Source organism: Accipiter gentilis, chromosome 33, assembly GCF_929443795.1.
Source record: "Accipiter gentilis chromosome 33, bAccGen1.1, whole genome shotgun sequence".
In the NCBI taxonomy this organism is placed as follows: domain Eukaryota; kingdom Metazoa; phylum Chordata; class Aves; order Accipitriformes; family Accipitridae; genus Astur; species Astur gentilis.
Genome location: NC_064912.1, coordinates 17,796,579 through 17,818,098, shown reverse-complemented (window position 1 = coordinate 17,818,098; position 21,520 = coordinate 17,796,579). Strand labels below are relative to the sequence as shown.

At 56.5% G+C, this 21,520-nt stretch overlaps 2 protein-coding genes across 5 annotated transcripts in view; one reads left to right on the top strand and one right to left on the bottom strand.

The window, feature by feature from the left end:
• SLC5A10 (solute carrier family 5 member 10) overlaps nt 1-21,520 on the bottom strand; it is a 41,304-nt gene that overhangs the window by 7,408 nt on the left and 12,376 nt on the right. For 3 of the 4 annotated variants that reach the window (XM_049791415.1, XM_049791417.1, XM_049791416.1), the window contains 2 exons: nt 19,052-19,257; nt 16,590-16,725 (listed from right to left, as the gene is read on the bottom strand). In XM_049791415.1, coding sequence (XP_049647372.1) covers nt 16,590-16,725; nt 19,052-19,257 — 342 coding nt within the window. Of the gene's footprint in view, nt 1-3,330; nt 3,345-16,589; nt 16,726-19,051; nt 19,258-21,520 lie in introns of all 4 variants that reach the window. The other variant, XM_049791414.1, reaches the window with a different exon arrangement.
• Nucleotides 1,207-19,025, top strand: FAM83G (family with sequence similarity 83 member G). Its single transcript, XM_049791413.1, has 5 exons — nt 1,207-1,826; nt 8,576-8,743; nt 12,465-12,589; nt 13,410-14,856; nt 18,527-19,025. Exons 1-5 carry the CDS (start codon nt 1,332-1,334, stop codon nt 18,944-18,946), a joined length of 2,655 nt encoding a protein of 884 aa, XP_049647370.1. The 5' UTR covers nt 1,207-1,331; the 3' UTR covers nt 18,947-19,025.

The window sequence follows — 21,520 nt, the reverse complement described above, 5'->3', positions numbered from 1 at the left end:
CACGCCAAAGCAGAGAAGAGTTGAATAGAATGGAATGGAATAGAACAGAGTAGAATAGAATAGAATATTTCAGTTTGAAGGGACTTACAATGATCATCTAGTCCAACTGCCTGACCAGTTCAGGCATATTATTAAGGGCATTGTCCAAATGCCTCTTAAACAGGCTTGGAGCATCGAGCACGTCTCTAGGAAGCCTGTTCCAGTGTTTGACCACCCTCGCAGTAAAGAAATGCTTCCTAAAGTCCAGTCTAAACCTCCCCTGGTGGAGCTTTGGAACTTTATGGCAGCTCCGACCCAGCGCTGCTCCCCGGACCCACCTGGGCTTTGAGCTCCCACACCAGCACAGAGATCCTTGCGGTCGGCACAGGAGGAGTTAACCGTGAAGCAGAGCTGCTTTCCTGGAAAATATTGGCTTACCAGCTGGCACACTGGGAGAGGGGGAGATTTCAGGGGAGAACCGGTTTAGTTTTGGTTTTGTTGGTTTTTTTAAGACAAACACCCAAACCCCTCCCCGGCCGCCCACCCACCTCCTGCACCCACATGGTCCCGGGGGACTCTCAGTCCAGGACGGAGGTGTGAGGACGGCATCAGCCGAAAGAGTTAATGTGCGGGCAGGGCCGGGAATGTGTGAAGGCAGCATGTGACTGCAGGTGGGGCAGGGCGGAGTGATGAATCACTCTTTTGCTTTTCCTCTTTTCACTTCTTGCTGTTACCTGTCTGGCCCCAGCACTGTGCGCTGGCAGGAGCCCGAAATAATCGATCTGCCAGCCAGGGCGATGCACAAGAGGCTGACGGAGACGTTCGCTGCCGTGAAACCCACCGGCTGACCCAGTTCTCCAGGAGCGATAACGACGGACGGCATCTGGGCTGAGAAATCCTGCTTTTCTCCGTCCTTTATTAAGCCGATTTTTTGTTCATTTGTTTTCCACTTCTTATTTTATCCGGTATTATCGTTGTCGTGAAAGAGCGGAGGATGAGAACAGCGTGGAGCCGGAGGTAGAGGACCTTCCCGGTGGTGCACAGCCCCGTCGCACAGCCCCGGCCGTGGGAAGCTCCAGGTTTTCCTCGCCTGGAGCCCTCTCGCTGCACGGAGCCAGGAGCAAGCGAGAAACTCAATCCTCTTCCCCGGTGCAGAAGAGCTCCAGCGTGGCAGGAGCCGGCGGAGAAGGGAGCGGCAAGTTTCCCCATCTGTGCATTGAGCCGGGAAGGACGAAGCAAAGTGAATTGTGTAAAGACTGGGGAATAATTAATTCCTTATTTATTGTTGATATCTGGTGCTCACTGGGGGTACAGAGCTCCCTTCGGAGAGCGTACCGGCGCGTGTGGTCACCATGGCTTTCTCCCAGGTGCAGTGCCTGGACGACAGCCATGTAAACTGGAGGTCCAGCGAGTCCAAGCCCGAGTTCTTCTACAGCGAGGAGCAACGCCTGGCCCTGGAGGCACTGGCCTCCCGTGGTCCCGACGCCTTCTATGAAGTCCTGAAGAAGGAGAACATCAGGGACTTCCTCTCCGAGCTGGAGCTAAAGAAGATCCTGGACACGCTGGAGACGTACGACCCCGGCTCCGAGTACATCCCGCGCCACGGCAGCAGCACGGGGGAGAGCGAAGGCGATCGCAACAGCCAAGGGGACGAGCAAGACGTGGCTCCCTCCCTGGAGTACTGGCCCCAGAGGTCGGACCGCTCCATCCCCCAGCTGGACCTCGGCTGGCCCGAGACCATCGCCTACCGCGGGGTCACGCGTGCCACCGTCTACATGCAGCCACCCATCGAAGGGCAAGCGCACATCAAGGAGGTGGTGCGGAAGATGATCTGCCAGGCTCAGAAGGTGAGGTGCGCCGCGGGGACGGGGCAGGATTTGCCCCAGGCTGTTCCGCCGAGGACAGATCCGAAAGTCCTGCTCAGCCAGGCAATTCCTGTCCCGCGGGGAGGTCTGCCCAAGCAAAGGCATCGGGGTCAAGTGTTTGGGGTTTTTCCACGTTCAGTCAGTGTAATCAATATTTGGGGATCAGATTTCGCTGATCAGAAGATGCTCTTAGCCTGGTCCAGCACTCCTTGGGAGCAATGCGACCCTTCCCATCATCCGTCCGACAGCATCATTAATCCCAGGGTCCCTACAGGGCTGCAGGAAAAACCACCAGGGAGAAAAATGGGTTGAGCTGCTTCCCAGCTGCGAGCCTATGGTCCCAGGCACCCGCGATCATTATTCCCAGAGCCCTGTGTGACTGCATGTGGCAACACGCAGGAACCAGAGGAGCCAAACTCAGCCCTGCGGCAAAGCAGCCAAAGCCGCCAGTCTGGCACTGACGTATATGAGGGTCAAGTTTGGCCCGAGATTGCTGCGGTGCTCCCAGCTGGCCTTATCCTGGCTTTAAGAGGAAAACAATGAGCTGGTGTGCAGGACAAGGCTGGGGAGATGCCGAGGGGATTTGGGTTGAAGCTTGTCCTCCCTGTGGCATCAAACCAAGGAGCAGAGAGTTGGGGTGCATGAGCGATGGAGTCAGGATGGTGTCACGGGCAGGAGGACCAGGGAAGGAGGGAGGCGATGGCATGTGTTGAAGGCCAGCGGTGGTGGGCAGAGGTTGCTGGTATTTCCCAGTGACCAAGTCCCCGCTGGGAAGTGCGGAAGAGGCCAGTACCTGCTAGTTTTGCAACGCTTTGAAGCCATTTGAGCTCTGTGCATCTGCTCCCTTGAGAAATCCAGCTCCGAGGGAGGAACATCCCGACCCTGGGGATGCTCCAGCAGGAAAATGGGGAGACCCTGCCAGGGTGGCTATGGAGCAGGGGGAGACAGGCTAGGATGTGTCGGGTCCACCCGGCTCCAGAGACCCCCGTGTTGAGGCCAGGGACAGCGCTGGGGTTCGCAGATCCTGGCAGGAGAGAGGGAAGCCTGGTGGCACGCAGCCGTCAGAGCTTCTCCAGGACCAGAGGGCCGGGGGTCTGAGCACGAAGAGCCCCAGCTCAGGCAGGAAAACTGATCTCCCGCTGCGTCCGAGGCAGCCGGTTCACAGGGACAGCTGATGCAGGGGATCAGGGATGCTCCGCTGTGGACAGGAGCCATCTCTGGCCATTGTCACCTTGGGGTGCTGGGACGGGACTTGCCCCAGCAGCAAAAGTCGAGGTGACCTGTCCTTACCTGTGACATTTTCCCCACCGAAGGACTTTGCAGTGAGGGCAAAGGGAAGGAAGGGTTGAAGTCCCATGGGATGGAGGATGGGAGAACTCCCCCGCTACGAGTAATGCCTCATCTTCGGGTCTTTCCAGCTGTGTCTGACCCGGGCTTGCAGCTCCTGCCTGGCTTAGCTTACTCACCGCTTCCCGCCTGCCCCCACATAAACGGCATCTCCTGAGTCATCCTACCACCCTCCTCTGGCTCAGCAGAGCCAGGCGGTTGAGTCAGGCAGCTGCCAGGCCCTCCTGCCTGCACCATCCCCACCTCTCCTTGGAGCCTCTCCAAGCCGCAGGGACGCGGCCACGGTCGACGCTGCCGTGCTTGTCACCGGTACCTTGATGCCCCCCCATGAGCGGGGCTGGGCTCTGCCTCTTTGTCCAGGTGGTCCCCACCGGTGGGCTGAGATGTGGTGACACCACTGGTGACATGCAGGAGCCTGCTCGGAGCTTATGGCACCCCAGGAAACGTAGAGATGGGTGCGTGTTTCAAACCTGCAGTCTGCAGGGTCTGGGGGTGGCAGGAGTTACGGGGTCTGACAAGTGGGGTTCTTCCAGAGGTCTCCCCCCCTGTATACGAGAACTGCAGTTACTGCAGCTGTACCCAGATGACCGCTGGCGTGGGTGCTCCTAAGCGTGGGGACGCTGGGCTTAGACCACCCTCCTCTGCACCCGGAGATTTCAGCCAAGGCTTAAGGTCTTCACAGCAGCTCAGAGGTGAAAGGGTTCGGCTGAGAAAGCCGAGAGCGGACAGAGGGATGGTCCGGCTGCCACCCCATCAGATGTCACGCAGGCTGGCCACGTGCCCTGTCCTTCCTGCGGTGTCCCTTGGGCCACCCTGTGGAGATCCCTGCCAAATTGTCCCAGCCCACCGGGCAGCGGCAGCGCTCTTCATCCGCCTGTGAAGGAGCACAGGTTTGGAAGAGCTTCAGTACTGCATCCCAGAAGATGACCCTTGCTCCCGCCACTGTCAGAGACACTCGGTCCGAAACGCTCTCAGATGCCGAACACCAAACACCTCCACGCAGGTCGCTGTCTCGTGGCCAGAAGACCAAAGTTCACCCGACAGACAGCCTGGCTGAGGAAAGTTCAGAGCCCACGTGAGCGTTGCTGACACCGAGTAGGCTCACGGCGGCTTAGAGCTGAGGCGAGGAAGCCAAGAGCTGAGATGTGAGGCCCCTTTGATGGTGCAGATGAACCTATTTGCTTGCAGGAACGAGGCCAAACGCTGCTGAGTTCAGAGCCTCTGCTTTGCTCTGCAGAGAGGCAAATGCAGGCGAGCCGGAGCAGGGGATGCAAATGATCCCCTCCTCTTTCTGGGAATAAATAGGAGAGAAGAGAGGAAGGATCCTGTTGCCACGTCCCTGCTCTCCCAGCAAATCCCCATCTTTGTGGCAACAAATGGAGGCGGTCAGGGACATGGTGCACCACTGGACTTCACCCTGGAGACCTTCACCAGGTCCAGCTGTGGCACGGCCATCTCTCCCTCGATGTGGATCCCCACGGGCTGCAAAGCTCACGGGATGGGTACGGAGGAAGATCTCCCTCCTCTCTTCTTCCCTAGATTTTAGCTCTATCTGACCAGAAACTACAGCGGGCTGAAAACAGTGGCCTTGGCCAAAAGCCACCGGAGACAGCAGTAAGTCTGAGCTCCTCTCTGCACTTGAGGTTCCAGGTTGGGGTTGTGGTGATATAATTACCCTGAGCAACTTCCAGCAAAGGTTGGGAGGCCCTATTAATTACTGTTTACAAAACCTTCTGCCATTCCTGGATGAAAGGGTCGACAGGGGAGAGCAATTATTAATGTTACTTGTCCCACCTCTCCCTCATCCCAACACGCTTCCTCTAATTGTGCCTTGGTGCCTGCCTAATTTATTAAATGCCCACGTGGTATGCCCCAAAAGTCATTATCTGATGATTCAGAGTGAGCTAATAAAGAGCTGTAATTTCCTCTATAAAACATGATCCTGCAGTTTGTGCGCTCATCAAAGCTGTTCAGAAGAATTCCAACACCATTTGCCCAGTGTCCAAGGGGATGCCGTGCTCACCGCTCCTCGGGGTGTTGGGACCCAGCACCTGTACATCTGCTGCATCCAACGGATCTTGGCAGCTCCTGGGACACTGGGAAGAAAACCGTCACCCGCTTGGGCGCTGGGAGCATCTGGCTGTAGATTTGGGGCTGCTCTTCTCCGCACCCTCCAGATGAATGGCAAAGGGGTGGCAAAGCTTCCTGGGATGACGCAGCAGCAAAGGGGCTTTGGGAAGAAGTGCAGCTCTCCTGCTGCCAGGGACCTTCCCAGCACGGAGCACGCAGGGCACTGAGCGCTGCCCTGGTAGAGGTGATGGGGACAAGGGTGCCAAGCTCGCTCCCCGTGGCAGGATGGCACGGTTTACTCCAGACACTCCCATTCCTTGGGCTGGGAAGCAAATACCGCACAGGATTTCACTTCTCTGGAGCAGACAGACCTCCATTCTTTGCAGATTAAACCCTGTACCTGGGTTTGGCATAGATCTAACCGGTCCCAGCCGAGGTTTGACTGTGGGCAGCCCAGCAGCAGACTTTGTCCCTGCGGTCCCTGGACAGTCACCACATTGGGAGCACTGCCAGCACCATTCTCACTCTCCTGGCCCATTTTGTGCCAGGGCAGCATGTTGGTACGCTGGCATGAGATACCGGTGACAAACCGAGGCCAAGCCTGTCCTGCAGGCAAGACGCGGCAGGGAGGGAAGCAGAAGCGCTGAGCAGCGACAGGATGCACCAGCCAAGCAGGAGGAATCGGGTTGAAAATGTGGGCAAGTGGGTGAGACCTGGGCTGCCTCACTACTACCTGAGCCAGCCACCCTGGGCGACTGCCTGCAGCGCACTGCCTGCTCGCCATCCCCACGCAAGCGGTGCTTGGGATGGGGGACATCACCGTGCCCTGCCCGCGTCTCTGCAAAGCACCTTCCCATCTTCAGAGTCATAGCAGCGAGCCAAGCCCTTGGGAATGCCAGGACCGCAGTGGGAAAATACCCCTTTCCTCCAAAAATGAAGGCCAATACTATTCTCATCCCCAGTTTATAAGCCCTCAACTTCCCCCGGAGAAAATGCAGCGCACAGGCAAAGTGACATGACCACGGCTGCAGGGAGCATCGGTGTCAGAGATGGGAGAAAAGCGTCTGCCACCAAACCCACCTCCTCGACCCGGGGAGACGCCATCCCAGCTCCGGTGCCCCTCACCCAGGACTCGCAGCAGACAGCACAGCTCCTCCCCGATTACTTGCTGTAAATGGAAAAGCCAAGCCCTAAGCTTTAAGAGTAGCTTTGAACCTGTTCCACTTTACATCATTGGCAAGACAAGCGCAGCCCTCACTGGGCAACCTATGCAAAGCGGTCACCTGGCTTTCTGCCTCAGTTTCCCCACCAGGACAAGGAGGACATGCAAAACACACGAGCGGATGCACAAGGGAGTGAGGAGTTATCCTTTCATGGCAAAACCTGTTGAGAGGCTGCGGGGTGAGGATAAAAGGGAATTCAGTTAAAATCGAGTGGCAGAGCTGTAAAGTCGCCTCTCGCTCGGCTTACTGGCACCTCCCGAAATGCTTGTGTGTGGCTGGGCTTAGGGAGGACGGGCCAGCATCAGAGACTGTGCGGGCTGGGGCTCCCCACGCAGCTTCGCTCCTCACCCCATCGCCTGCAGAAAAGGAAGGGAAGAGCCAGCAGTGTCATAATGCACGATCCTCTTCCTAATTAGACCTCTCCACCTCCTGTGACACAAAACTAATTAAAAGGCAGCTTGGTACTTTGAGAGCCCCGGACTGGACGTGCCTGAGTGTGCAAGCTCCCAGCACCACCCTGATCCCTTCCCTCCCGAGGGAGGAGGATCCCAGGGTCTCCCTGTGTCACCCCACAGCACATTCCCATGCTGGTGTCCCCCCCAGCTCGGCCACACGCCGTGTCCAGCGGAGCCCTTCTGGAAGGGTGCAGGGCTGAGAGCACCCATCTCCCCCTGACCCAGGGCACCTTCCAGGAACGGCCCCAGAGATGGGGGCACCGACGGATTTGCAAGCACGGGATGATGACAATACCGGTGCCCAGATGACAAGCCGCTTTCCTGCAAGGCTGTTGCCACCCTGTGCGGGATGAGGGGAGGCAGACACGGCTGTGGGACTGCCCTGCCCGTTTGCTACCTCAGGGATTGCATCAAGAGGCTCAGCTGGGCTGTAGGAACCGCTGCTGTATCATCGGCGATGCAATCTCCAGGAAAGCAAAATCCACAGGCACGGAGTGAACTTTGGCGCTTAGGCAGCCATCCTAGCAAAAATCCCAGCGCGGCTGGATGCGGCTCAGATACGTATTCCTATCACACGTGGGACTTGCCCCAGCAGCAAACACTCTGGGTAAAAAAGGCAGCTCTAGTTTGCAAAGAACGGTGACGTTGCCATGTGCCAAACCTTACTGTCACCAAACCTTACTGCCACTGCACAGAGTGCTGGCACCATTGTCCCGGCTCCGCTCTGCTTTCGTACAGCCTGGGAGAAAGGAGAGATGCTGCGCAGCAGGAGCAACACCCCGAGCACCCAGCAGGCTCCCAGCCACGCAAGGGCTGGGCAGCGAGACCAAAAGGGACGTCAGCAGCCCTGATAACAGAACAACCGCCTGCCCCTGGTGCTCTGCTCTGGCCTCACAGTAGAGAGCTAACCTTGAACCCAACCCCATCGCTGCCAGCAGCAGCCTGGGCTTGGAACGGCAGCCGGTTGCAGGCATTGGGATCTGCAAACTCCTGCCTGCTTTAAAGCAACCTCATCAGCTTGCACCCAGGCCTGTTTTTTAAAAGGTATTAAAAGTTATTTCAGCCCCTGAATACACCTCAGGAGTATCCAGATACTTTCTACCAAGCTTAGAGTCACTTTTAGCTATTTTTCATATGGTTTCTGTCAGCACAGGCATGCGTGAAAACCCCAGAGACGGCAACCACCCCATGCAACGTGCCCTCGGACAGAGAGACACGTTATTGCTTCGCAGGTTTCTGGTGCTCCCCGCAATGGGGCCACAGGCAATGCCGATAGCAAAGGAACACCAAACTCCTCAACCCGAAACTGGACTCTGAAACTTGTGGAGCTTGTGAAAGGCAATAAAGTTAGATACACCCTCAAAAATCAATTTTTCACAAGTGTATTATGCTACAGGCCACCACCAGAAACCAAACCTCCCATAGTGACCACAGAGGAATGGGACTGGGGACTTCTCCTTTCCACCCTCAGGCTGGCTGGAGCCAAAGGGGGGAGCCTGGGCTCCCCCCACACCAAATCTCAACCTCCTAGAGATAGAGCACGTTGCTTTGGCTCTCACAAAACAATCGCCAGCTATATCTTCGGGCTGTCACACAGCCATGCTACCCAGACTCATCTCTCTTCTCCCCTCTCCAGGTCATCGCAGTGGTCATGGACATGTTCACCGATGTAGACATCTTCAAGGACCTCCTGGATGCGGGCTTCAAGAGGAAAGTGGGAGTCTACATCATTTTGGATGAGACCAACGTGAAGCACTTTCTTCAGATGTGCGAGCGAGCGCAGATGCACGCCGGACACTTGAAGGTAAGGATGGCCCGAAAAGGCTGGGGCTGGGTAACCTCCTCCGATGCAGGGAGATAATCAGAGTTATCAGCCCTGCTCCCTCCTGTCTTGGGGGGGATCATAACCCCCAAACTTTGGGCTGTGCTAGCTGAGTTTAGTCCATGTGTCCTGTAGCCAAATCTGAAGGTGATGCCCAAATCCAGGAGCAGCAGGATGGAGGGGAATGGATGAGAGATGGGGATGTGGATTTCCACCCAGCAAAGCTGGATGCAGAAAGCCCGGGGGGCTGCTGGTACCCAGCCGGAGCTGGCTTTGGGGCAGTGGGGTGTTTGGGGAGCTGCAGCCCCACAGGGGTGGGCACGACTCGAGCAGGGCACCGCAAAGCCCAGGGCAAACTGACGTGCTCAGTTCGTCCAGGTGAACAAGCCGGCAAAAGAGAAGGCGCGAGAGGCAGATGCTCTGCCGGGGCCGGATCCGCGCTGTCACCAGCCCCATGCCTGCTCCTGCCCCAGGGGCAGGACCGGCAGGAGCAGCCGCCGGCCGGTTCTCTTTGCTTTCGGGCTTTCCCTCAAGTCAAAGGCTGGAATTAAAAAACTCGATTTTCCCCTTTTCTGGAGCCTCCGCCCGAGCACGGAGCCGGGAGCGAAGCAGGGAGGCACCCACGCTGCCCGCGGCGGCCCTGGCAGCTGCCAAGGATGCCCTCACCGCTCTCACCCGCACCGGGCAGCACACCAGCGGCACCGATTTGCCCGCACACGCCGTGTTCAGCCGGCCCCGGAGGTGCTGGCGGCTGCACATGACATCGCTCCTATGCACGAATCCTGTTTGAAAAAAAAGGGAAGATAAAGCAGCACGGGCGATGCCTGGCAACACGGGGATTCGGTCCCCAGCCCAAAGTGCCCCAAACCCTTTACACATCCCTGTGCATGCAGGGGGTACAGAGAAAATCACCTGGCACAGTGTTTGTGCAAAAAGCAGAGGAAGACGAAGGGGCAGAGGAGAGGGCAGGGAGTTGTAGCAGCCTCAGCAGCAGCAGGAGCGAGGACCCTCGCTCCAGCCACAGGACAGAGTCCCGGGCTCTTGGCTGGGCCCAACGTTTCCCATCGCCAACATCAGATGCAAACGCGCCGGAGCAGCCCAGCGGTTTCACTTCGGGGCTTGCAGACACCCCTCTCCTGGCTGTTCTTCACCCGCCGGCTGCAAGCGGCTCGGCCTCGCCTGTTGCTTGGCAGAAAAGCGATTTTTCTGCGCCTGACGTCACCCGGCCCCGCGCGCTGGCTGCCAAATGGCTGGCGGGAAGGCCCATGCCTGGGCAAGCTCGCCAAATTTGCTTACGGTGAGGGCGAACCCCCTCCCCAGCTGAGCAGGATCACGTAGGAGCCACGACACCTTCATGCCAGGCTGGAGCGGGGACCGGGATACGGGGAGTGGGGGGAACTCGGGGACCCCCAGCCCGGGAAGCCAAAAGCACTAGCCGGCCGAGCCTCACGCCTCCCCCAGCCGCCGAGCCCGCCGGCCCTGCTTAATTGCTGCTCACAACAATTAAAGCAGACTCAGCTGAGCTTTACCCGCATCCAAACTCCCTGGAGAGTCTGGTATCCTGCAGATTGCTGCTGCTCCGAGACCAGAAAAGCCAGAGCTGACGCACGCTGGTGTTTTAATGCATTAGCAGCCCGGTGGCAGGACTGGAAAAGCAGGAGAACATCTGCAGAGCTCGGCAAATGTCTAGAAGTTGGGATTTGCCACATATTACAGCCAATTTGCTGGCATGGGATGCAGCAGGGCAGGAGGCTGTGAGGAAACTAGGGCAGTGTCTGGGAGCTGCTTCGTAAGCCAGGAGATGCTAACAAAACATACGTCGTTATCTGGGTGCCTTCTGCGCTTCACAATTAGCAAGCTGGCTTGGGCAAGGCGGTCGCTTCGTTGAGCAACGGCGAGTGCTTGGGGAGTGATTCACCCCGTCCCGGGCTCGGCAGCCGGCCATCGCGCTGGGCGCTCGCTCGCTGCGCGCTCGTCTTGGGAGAGATTAAATAAACAGATCTTACTTAACAGCAGCGATACGCCGGGAGCGAGGAGGAAGGGAAAGGTAAACTGGCACCTTGCTTCTGGGGAGCTTTGTTCCCCTGGGTGTTACCTGAGAAAAACCCACGGCTGCTTTGTGCCTTTGTGCAAAAGTTTGGCTCTGAGCGGGAGAGATTGATGCCCTGGGAGAGCTGCGAGCCCGGGATGCCCAGGCTGGTGATGGGCAGAGGGCTCAGCCTTGGGTGCAAGTGTTACCCAGCAGCCAGCTACTGTGCAATCCAGGCACTACTGCTCTCTCAGCAGCCCCATGTGTAGGGATAACATAGGACAAGGATGGGAATTGCCACCCCAACCTGCTTGCCAGCCAGCCCCCAGCACCCCCAGTGCTGCCCGCTGCCGGACACTGGAGTGCTCAGCATTGGTTTCACCCCAGCCACACCAGAGAAAAAGGTGAACGCTAGAAAAAAAAAAATCAAATGCATCAAAAAAACCCCCCCAAACTTCTCCACTCAGTGTATAAAACTTCCCTGGACACCCAGTCAGGAAAGTCTTTACTTTCACATCATGCTAAAACCAGAGTTGAATCACTGCCCCTCCTGCCAGGTACACGGGAGCAGACCAGGGGTACCCAAGCTCAGCTTGCACCCAGGCTTAGGGCTGTGCCAGGTCATGGTCTACAGGGAGAGAGCAGAGCCCAGGGAAGCAGATGAGGAAGGCTGGAGGTGGGGAAGACAAAGACTTTTGGTGCTTTTTTAAAAAAAAATGAAAAAAATCAATCAAACAAAAAAAAAAAACCACACCACAAAAAACAACCATGGAGGGCATGACCTAGTGACGACACAGTGCCTTTAGCAATGGCATTACCAACATCCCAGCAGGAACAAGAATGCAGGTGCTTTCATAAGAAAATATTTTCTCCCCACCCAAGGGAGACCATTTACAGCAAAAGATGCTATCTGCTCAGCTGCAAAAATATGCTGGTGCTCTCCACAGAGATGCACGGAGACACGAACCAGACTGAAGTGAAAAACCATTTTCTCAGAGCCAGGGTTGCCCCTCTGTGCCCAGGCTCCCTGCGGGGAGGACACCCCGCTCCCCAGCCACCTCCACAAGGACCTGTGTGTCCTTTTTGGCCCACGTCTCCAAGTTTCGTTTCCTGGGGGTGAAAAGATGTTGCCCCACCGTCTTTTCTTTTCCTCACCCACCCCTAAAAACAGGGCTAGATGCTCAGATTTAGGAGCATAGCAAGAGGGAGCCTGGTGGAGGACAAGCCCACTGCCATCGGGTCCGCGTGCGGTGTTCTAGGGTCACCACCTCTCCCTAAAACCCCTCACACATCTCCCACCGCGGTGGAGGTGAAAAATCACCTCTCCCCTGGTGGCATTTGCATAGATCGCAGGAGATGGAAAGCATTTGGCAGCACTGTCCCACGCTGCTCACCCACAGACACAGGCAGCATTGAGTTCAAGAGGTAGAAAACACTGTCCAACACACGGGCAAAGCAGGAAATTCTTGAGTCTGTTGTTTGCTGCGTGGCCTCGGGCAAGTTATTTTATCTTCCCATCGCTGTGGTCACCTCTAAGCTGGCCATGAAGAGTGTTTCCCAGTCCTCAGAGGGGCCGTGGAGCATCCACGGGGGCATCGATGGAGGGGTGAACGATGCTCTGAAGACCAGCCCTTTGTTTCTGCTCCCGCTCATGCCTCTGCTTTTGCTTTGCAGAACCTGCGAGTCCGGAGCACGGGGGGGACAGAGTTTTTCACGCGCTCGGCCACCAAGTTCAAAGGGGCTTTGGCCCAGAAGTTCATGTTTGTGGATGGGGACCGGGCCATGTGTGGATCCTACAGGTAATGAGCAGCGTCTCCTCTTGCCCACTCCATGGAGGTGTTGGTCAAAGGACCGATGTGGACCCACGTGGTCCAAGTCCTGGTCCCTGGCCCAGCATGGCCCCAGGACCCCGTCCCAGACTTGCTCCCCTCCTCCTAAACTGGGAGGTGAATTTGCAAGGCCAGCCTGAGATTTGGAGCGGGACCCAAGGGGTCCTCACCACCCCACAGCCAGGTCTAGGACACCCCTCCTTCCCGGAGGTGGTGGGACACAAGTGCTTCTGCCAATGGATGTGACGAGCACAAGGAAGGACAAAAGCACCAAACCGCAGCCAGCCCTAGCTCTCACGTTGACCTCAGCTTTTCCAGTTAAACATTTCCTACCCAAAGTATTTTCCAATTTGTCCAAGTGAAAACTTAGTTTGGTACAGATAGATCAGTCTCAGTAAGCTTTTCAGCTCTAAAAGACAAGTTTCATAAGCATGGAACTGAAACCTTTCCTACTTTCTGGCCACAACAAAAACCACATTCATTTATGAGTCGCTTTTCTTAACTAACCCAAACTGAGAAAGGCAAAGTAGCCAACACTGAAGGGAAAAAACTAACTGGCCCACAGCAAATGTCTTTTATTTTTACTTCAAGTTCCAGTGTGCTCAAGACTTCAATCCTTCATTCTAATTTGGGATGAGAGCTATTTCTTCCATCTCATTATTATTAATGTTTACAGTGAGATCATGTCCCTGCTAGCACCATCAATCCCCCAGGGAAAGCCAAGGGTTTGGGAGAGGCGTGTTACTTACCAGCGAGTGCTCAGAGAGTTTCCAATGTGTTTCTGTTCCAGCTTCACCTGGTCTGCTGCGAGGACAGACCGAAACGTCATCACGGTCCTCTCGGGCCAAGTGGTGGAGGCGTTCGACAAGCAGTTCCAGGAGCTCTACCTCATGTCCAAGGGCGTGAGCCTCAAGTCCATCTCCATGGGTGAAGAGCCTGAACCCGAGCCCGTAACACTGCCCTCCGTCGTGCCGGTGACCCCCGCCAACGCCGTGGTGAAGAAGCTGATAAACCCTAAATACGCCCTGGTGAAGGCCAAGAGCGCTGACCAGATCAGCAAGACTTCATCCGAGAACCAGGACAAAAACCAGAAGACAGACAACAAAGGCAAAGCCCTGCCCGAGGGCCAGGCAGGTGACAGGCACGGCGATGTGGCGGACCTCTCCCTGCTCATCCACCCCGGCCTCCTGAATCTGGAGAAAGCCAACATGTTTGACTATCTGCCCACTTGGGTCGAGCCTGACCCCGAGCCTGGGAGCGAAGTCTTGGGCTACATCAACATTATTGACCCCAAGATAAAGAACGTGAAGCTCTCGCAGATGAACCGCATCAAAGTCTGCGACGTCTCCCAGGCCAGCGCCCAGCACCGGCAGATGCTGAAGAACAGGGAGATGGAGGCTAAGAAAAATTCAGACAGAGAGCCACTTCTGGTGTCCCCTTGCCAAAGACAGACTCCACAGACCCCCATGGAAGCTCCTGCAGCCCCTGCTACCAGCCCCATAGAAGGCACCAGCTGGACAACGAAGCAAGCAGGAACGTTTATTGCTTCACCGTTGGGCCACCGCTTGAAGCCACCGGAGGAGACACTGGAGGACATCAAGCCCCCAGTTCCAAAGCCAAGGACCATCCCTGTTGGCGTCCTCATGACCAAAGTCATTACGTCCTGCGACAGTGGCACTGCCCCGGAGGGTGACACACAGCCACTGCTGGCCGACCACGTGGGTGTAAAGCAGGAACCAGAGGAGAGACCCAACAGAGCTTCAATGGAGACCTGCCATCTCCAGCCAGACCGGCTAGTGGCAGGACCACAGGAGGACAAAGGGCCTCCCTGCGCCCACAATGGGCTGGGAGAAGAGGAGGAGGAGGAGGAAGAGGAGTACATCACTCTCAGTGACCAGGAGAGCTACTCCAGCAGCTCTGCTGACCACAGCTACCGCCGCTCCAACGCCTCCTCCATCTCAGACGAGTACTTGGAGGTGAGGGATCGCTACGGGCCACTCCGGCGAACCAACTCGGACGTCACCCACAACGGGGAGATCCTTCCCATGCAGAGGAAGCTCAGTGACCCTCACATCAGCCGGGGGACCTTCCTCAGCCCCCTGGGGAGCCTCCCATCCCTCAAGCATGTCCGTGTGGAGGACATGATGAAGAGAAGGAGCAATGCCGTGGAGATTAGATGCGTGCTGCCCCGCACCATCCTGGATGGCAACAGCTCCTACCCCAGCAGCGCCACGCAGGTAGGACTTTTTGCTATAACCTTCCCTATTTTTCTCCACCCTACAAAGGTTGCAAACCTGGAGGTGACCCAGCCAGCTCAGCCAAGGCGTGGTGTCATCCCTAGCTTTGGTGTCGCGTCCTAGATGCTGAGATCAGACTTCCCATAGGGAAGAATAACGCCCTACACGCGGCGATGGTAGGAGTCACCCAAGAGGTGCTCTTGGTCAGGAAGGTGGTGGCCATGCCACAGCTCTTGGTGTCTGAGAGTGCAATGGGAACGGCTCGTAAAGGGGAGGTTTTCAGGAATTAAAGGTTATCCCATGGCATCAGGCTGTGGGACAGAGCCCAGCAGCTCCAGGCACAGCCGTACGGAGCTGTACGGGCTCCATCTCACAGCCCATCAGCAGTGGCATCGTGCCCAGCCAGGGGCAGACTGTGCGTGCAGGCGTGTCCTTCTCAGGCTTGTTTTCTAGCTCCTTGCAAAGGTGATTAGCATCAAAGTAAAAGCATTCGGACACATAATTAGGCAGAGCAAGACAGCAGAGAAACAGGGACAGCAACCTCTGTGGGCGAGCATTGCAGTCAGCAGCTTCGTGGCTGATCCACGAGTGATGCCAGACCTTGTCACCGCACCAGGACGCATGACAGCACCCTGCTGCAAGACCACAGGGTGCACACCAGCATCCCCGCTGCTGGAGCACGGGGTGCACGCCAGCATCCCCCCCACGGCAGGAGCATCACCCCATCCGGGCAGGGGGATCCCAGGGTCAATCTCCTATTTCCAGCCGGGCGCTGCAGCCTCTTCCACCACTACCAAACGTTTTGGTTCCTCAAGGCTCCCAACCCCCTGTTTTTGAGGCATTCAAACCCCCAGGGCTAAATCAGCAGCTAAAATCACTGAAGCCACCTGAGGTTATCCCAGCCGAGCATCTAATCTGTATGTACAGGGAATTAAATTTACTAGCCCAGAGTCCACTTGCTTCTCCCTTCCCAGCCAGTGGCACAGAGCTCAGAGCAGGGTTTTAATCCTCGCACATCAACTATCCCCTTGCACCCTGCAGAGCCAAGCAGGGCAAGGAGCACCAAGCCCTTTGATGCTCTGTGACCCAGGTCCCGGGTGCCACCTTGCTCAGAGTGGCCGGGTACGTTGGTGTTCCTGCAATAACTTGTTCCGGCCCTTTGATGAAAGGCAGATAATTAACACACCATCAAGGTTAGGAAAGCCAGCGCTTAGCTGATGGAAATGTGCAGAGAATAATTTCTCCCGTGCGTAAAAATAATAAACCAAAGCAGTCCTCAATTAACTCCCCAGAAACCTCAAATCCAACAAGAATTGCCATCAACACCCACCAAATATTTTTTATTCTGGGTCCACATTTCTTATGTGCTGGCCCATAGCCGAGTGTAGCCCAGAACGCAGGCAGAGGCTCACTCGGGGCAAACATCATGTTTTCCATCACACTGAGAACACAGCGGCCGAGTTATCCCTGGAGCATTGCCTTGCCTAAATTCATGCAACCCTGTTCACACCCGGCTGCACGGTTAATAGAGTACGGTAGCGTTGGCTGATGCACGCCAGGTACAAGGAGAGCACTGGGCACACTCAGGTCCATTCCTGTCCCTCTCACTCCTGCAGAGCCCCCAGGTCTGTGCAGAGCAGAGGTTTCCAGACAAGCCCCTCTCCCATTCATCGCTTAGTGACAGGCAAAATACCCACCCTGCCAGCTCTGCACCCGCATGGCGAGGCCCTTACCTGGGTACAGGACCCTGCTGATCATCCCCGGCATGATGATAACGAATAAGGGTAGCATCTTCAGGTAGCTGGCCAAGATGGAGCCGGCCTTGGCGTGACTCAGGCTCTTAGCAGAGAGCGACCGCTGGACGATGACCTGTGGGAGAGCCGGGCAGGACGGCTGAGCAGCCACCAATGCCTCCTATTCCACATCAGCCTCCTCCTTGCCAAACTGCATCCCAAGCATCTCCAAACGCTGGAGCCACTGGGCATTGGGCCCAAACGCAGCTCCCAAACGCAGCGAAGACGTGTACCCAACCCACGGGCTGGGTTTCTCTCCAGACCAGCAACGGGTCGGTGTTACGCCATAGCACCACAAAAGCCCAGTGCGACCACAGCAGCACATCCTCCTGCCAGTATTAACCATTCCCCACCACCATCCTCTTCCCTCTCGCTCCTTCTTTTCCACCTCCTCCCCAAAAAGTGCCCACAATGAAATGGACGCTGAGTCCAGCCTCTTCCTACCACAACTCCACCACCCACACTGCTCAAGCCATCACACCTCAAAACTCTGGCCAAGCCGTGTCCATCCACGATACAGCCAGCCCTTGGGCTTTGAGGCAAGCTCTCTTAAACAGCCAACTCCATGGGAAATGCTGACTTTAAAAGAGCTCAGACTCTCCCAAAAGGCTTACGGAGAAGTGCCCGGTACCCACCAGGATTTGGCCACTCCTGAGCAAGCACTGGCTCATGTTACTGGTCCCAGTTCCTGGGGTGGGATGCTCGGGGAAGCCGTGGTTTAACTTCTGCCCGAGAGCCAGAGCATGTCAGGACCCTCAGGACCCACCACCCAGCTCAGGCACCATGTGCACCACATCAGGCACGTGATGACCTTGCAGGGAGAGGAGCTAAATCACCCTTAGTCCTTCTCACCCAAAGACATCTCAGACCCTAGCACTGATTTTAAGCAACCTAGTTAAATCAATCTATCATTACCTAAGCTAAACTGCTTTAACGCAGCCCTCCTGGTCAAAGCGGGAGGTGTCTACTCAAGGACCAGAGAGACCATCGGGACATTGGGACTAAATGACTGAACACCGAGCTGATGCCAACAGCCTGGTGGAGATGGCGGTGCTGGCGGCACGGCGGGGGTCACGGCAGAGGCAGGGCAGTTCGGTACAGCCAGCTCTGCAGCCTCCCAGCCCCGGCTCGTCCTGCCATCAGCACCTGCGCTCCCTAGATCCAATCTCACCCGGGTAACGTCTGCACAGGGTGCAATCACACCTCCAGATTGCTGCGCAGACACGCCCGGAGAGGAAGATAAATATCTGGTGACCACAGCCATGCATTAAGGCCTTACTCAGTCCAGAATTAAGATTAATGGTGCTCAGACCAGATCCAAACGTGTCTCTCAACCCAGCTAATCAGAGCCACCCCCGCAGTGGTGTTGCAGCTCACTGCTGTCTCCTGATCCCACCTCCTCTCCCAACCCTCCATCCTTTCATCTAATCTCGGTAGCCACCTAATCCCACAGGTTGGGTCTGGATGACTGAATGCTCTCTGGGCCTGAAACGAGAGCTTAGATGATTAAGATGGGTGTTCAGGCTGCTGCTGGAGAGAAGGTGTTGAGATGCCGCTGGCGTCCTTGGTCCCGGATCTCCAGGCAGCGGTGATTTGGCTCAGGACAGCCTCCGGGCTGCTGAGCTGCTGCGATGTGCAGGACAGTGTGTTGCCAGAGCAAGAAATCAGAGGAGCAGCAATAGTTAAGACTTGAGGCAGTTTTGAGCTGCCACCGGTCTCAGAAGGATTTGGGCAAGGGAGTACACCAAGTGGCAGAGGGATTTGTCCGTGAGGACCAAGTCCATGGCACAAGCATGGGAAGGTGTGTCCTTGCAGGGGAACAACATCATCCTTAAAACAGCAGCAGCTCATCTCTTTCTCTGCTTTTTAACAAACAGGGGACTCACATCTACCGCTACCGACCCAGGAACCCCACAGGCAGAGAACAAGACAAGGAGGTCTCCTGCTCCCCGACACAAGAGAAACCCTCTGGGGCCACCAAATTCAGAGGGGATGGAGCCGAACCCAAAAAGACCATTGCAGGCAGCCAGCCCTACTGGCAGAGCAAAGCCTTCGGCCCCAGCAAGCCCACGCAGCCTGGCCACCTCTCACCAAGCAACACCAGAGCATCAAGCAAACGCTTAACCTCCTTGCCAGAAAGCCAGAAGACAACCGAGGAGATGAGGACACCCCTTGGCATCCCGCTCTCCAAACTGTCCCAGTCCAAGCACCTCAAGAACAGGGTTACGGGAGCCCCGGGTGCTTCTATTGACTCCAAAAAGAAGCCCCCCGAGACCACCAGCCAGAAGGACCACTAGGTGCTGATGCAGGTGGACTTCCAGGGCGAGAGCAGTAGTAGAGCGTGCCTGGACTTCAGGCAACGCCGTGTTACATGGGGCAGGGGGATTCTTGTTTACATTTACCTGGTCGGTGCACCAGTACCACGTGGCCATGATAGACAGCCCGAAAGTCATCCCGGTCCAGGGCAGATCTCCAGAGACTGGGTCTCGGAAGAGGTGCATTGCATCGGCTCTGGGCAGGTGGCAGGTAGTGTTGGGAACAATCCTGGATGGCACGGCTTTTAAATAGGCCTCTTCCAGGTTGGGGTAACCTCCGATCTCATTAAAAGCTGGAAAGCATCATTGGAGGAGGCTGGTTAGTCGAGCAAAACCCAGTGGCCCATGAGATCAGCTGGCAAAACGCTCGCCAACTCATTAACTCAGAAGCGCTGCCCAGAGAGGAAGGGCTCGTTTGTGATCGATCGTGTTTTCTTCTAGTTATTTAAGAGACTTCTATCAGCATTTTGCACAGCAGGTCCCATTACAGTCCGCCCTCCCTTCGGAAGGTGACCTGTGTCCTGGGACAAAGGCTCCTCAAGGGACCCATCTCTTTTGACCTTGTACTGTAAAAGCAACCTGTTTATTAAAGCTCGCCAGTCCCAGAGCAGGGGAAACTCACCTAGGACTATTAAAATGAAAGATTAGGTAGCCTTTGACTTGATATACTACAGTTCAAGGTGCCTTGGCATGAGTGTCCAGCCAAAAGTTTTCTACCCCTCTGAGCATTTCCCTTGTAGCCCCCATGCGGCTCCCACCCCCAAACCTCCAGCAACCAGTAAAAAACAAAAACCCCAAACAAACAAAAACCCCAAACAAACAAAAACCCCAAACAAACAAAACCCCAAACAAACAAAAACCCAAACAAACAAACAAAAAAGACCTTCACTGCATTTTTCCTAGGAAATGGGATCCAAGGTCTGGGTCTTAGCCTGAGCCCTGCTGAGGAGCAGATGCCATGAACAAGCCCTAGCAAGCGAGCCTCCGAACCCTTGGCAGCTGCCTCGGTGCTCGTCCTGCCCGTACCGCAGCCGCCAGCCCCCAGCAGCAGCTTCCAACCAGCCCGGGGCTCTGCCCTGGCCCCCCACTGCTTCCCTGCTCCTGGGGGGGCACAGGCTGAACGCTCCTTGCAGCTCCCCTCGTACCTCCAGCAAGAAAATTTTGGAGCCAGAGGCATTGTTTTTCAGAGGAGGGAGGGATGGGAGGCACCCGCCCCGCTCCCCCCATGAGCCGCGGCCACCCACGCAGCGGCCGTGGAGGAGATAAGCAGGGAGGTGCGTTGGCACCTCCATACCCACGGCAGCTGCTGATGCTCGGGAGAAGAGAGGAGGCTCCAGGACCTCTGTGGGTCTCATGGAGGGGAGACTCAACGCGAGAATTCCAAGCATCCCTGGGTGGCTTTCCCCCAGTGTGGTCTAGCATCCTGCATCCCTTCTGCCCCCGTCCATGAGCTGCGGTCCGGACCCTCAGCTTGGCCCCCTCCATCACAGCAGCGTGGGGTGAGAACGTGCTCCTGAGAAGCTGCCATCCTGCAGGACAGTGTCCACTAGTGCTGCTGTCTTTAGACCAAGAGCAAAACCCTCAGGCGTTGGGTGCTGGATCCTGGGATTGCCATCAAGTGCCAGCTTAAGCAAATCCCAATTTCCAAAACACCCATCCTGCTCTGTTCCCTCCTGCCCGAGGACAGCCCTCTCCCTGCACCCCTGCCATTTCCATCACCGACCTGCAGCCCTGTCCTCATCCCAGGGCATCCCCCTGACCTGAGGCTTTTGGGGAGTTTGCAAAGGGGCATCATCCACCTTGCCCCCCCTGCCATTTGCAAACCGGCCCCCGTATTTCACGGAGAGTCAGCATTTGTAAGCTTCTCCTGCCCTTGTGCAAGCAGCCCTGGCCCCCCTCCAGCGCTTGGTTTATCCAGGCACCGGCTACTCCCAAGCTTTTCATGGGTGTTGGGCACCAACAAAGGCTCTCCAGAGGCCGAGGGCGAGTGCTGAAAGCAGAGATTCGCGCCCGGGGGTGTGGGCCTGCTCCCTTCCCAAAGGTGTTCACTGGCAAGTCACGACACCTACGCCTGCTGAGACAGAAGAGCGGAGCAAAAACCTCAGGGCAGCCGGAGCTCAACCTGCAGATGCCAGGCTGCAGCCTGTGGGCTCCGGCAGGATTAACGTCCCTGCGGTGAATGCCAAGTAGGGTGCAGGATGGCAAAGTCTTTGTTATCCACGATGCCGGAGACTAGCAGAGCCCCCACCGGCACCACCACTCACTGAAACAGCCACCGAGCTCTCTGTAAAGCGAAGTGATTTGTCTACAACCCCTCGGTCTTGCACCCACTTGTTACGTGACTCTGCCCAGCATCACACCCAAGAAGATTTGCACAACCCTCCTGCTCTCCCTCGGGAGATGCAACCTTGGAGCCAAGCAATATGTTTTTTCGTCCCTTCGGCAGCAGCAGGGGAGACAATGGTCCAGGTAGAGCGGACCCGGAGTGATCACAGCTTAGCAGACGAGCATTAGCATCACTGCTGCAGCTGTCATGGTCTGAAGATACCAACAAGG

Bases quoted from the DNA above. Each gene is read 5' to 3' on its own strand.
- FAM83G (XM_049791413.1), top strand. From the start codon at position 1,332: ATGGCTTTCTCCCAGGTGCAGTGCCTGGACGACAGCCATGTAAACTGG. The intron at 1,827-8,575 runs GTGAGGTGCGCC...TCCCCTCTCCAG, and splicing joins TGATCTGCCAGGCTCAGAAG to GTCATCGCAGTGGTCATGGA. The intron at 14,857-18,526 runs GTAGGACTTTTT...TTTAACAAACAG, and splicing joins ACCCCAGCAGCGCCACGCAG to GGGACTCACATCTACCGCTA.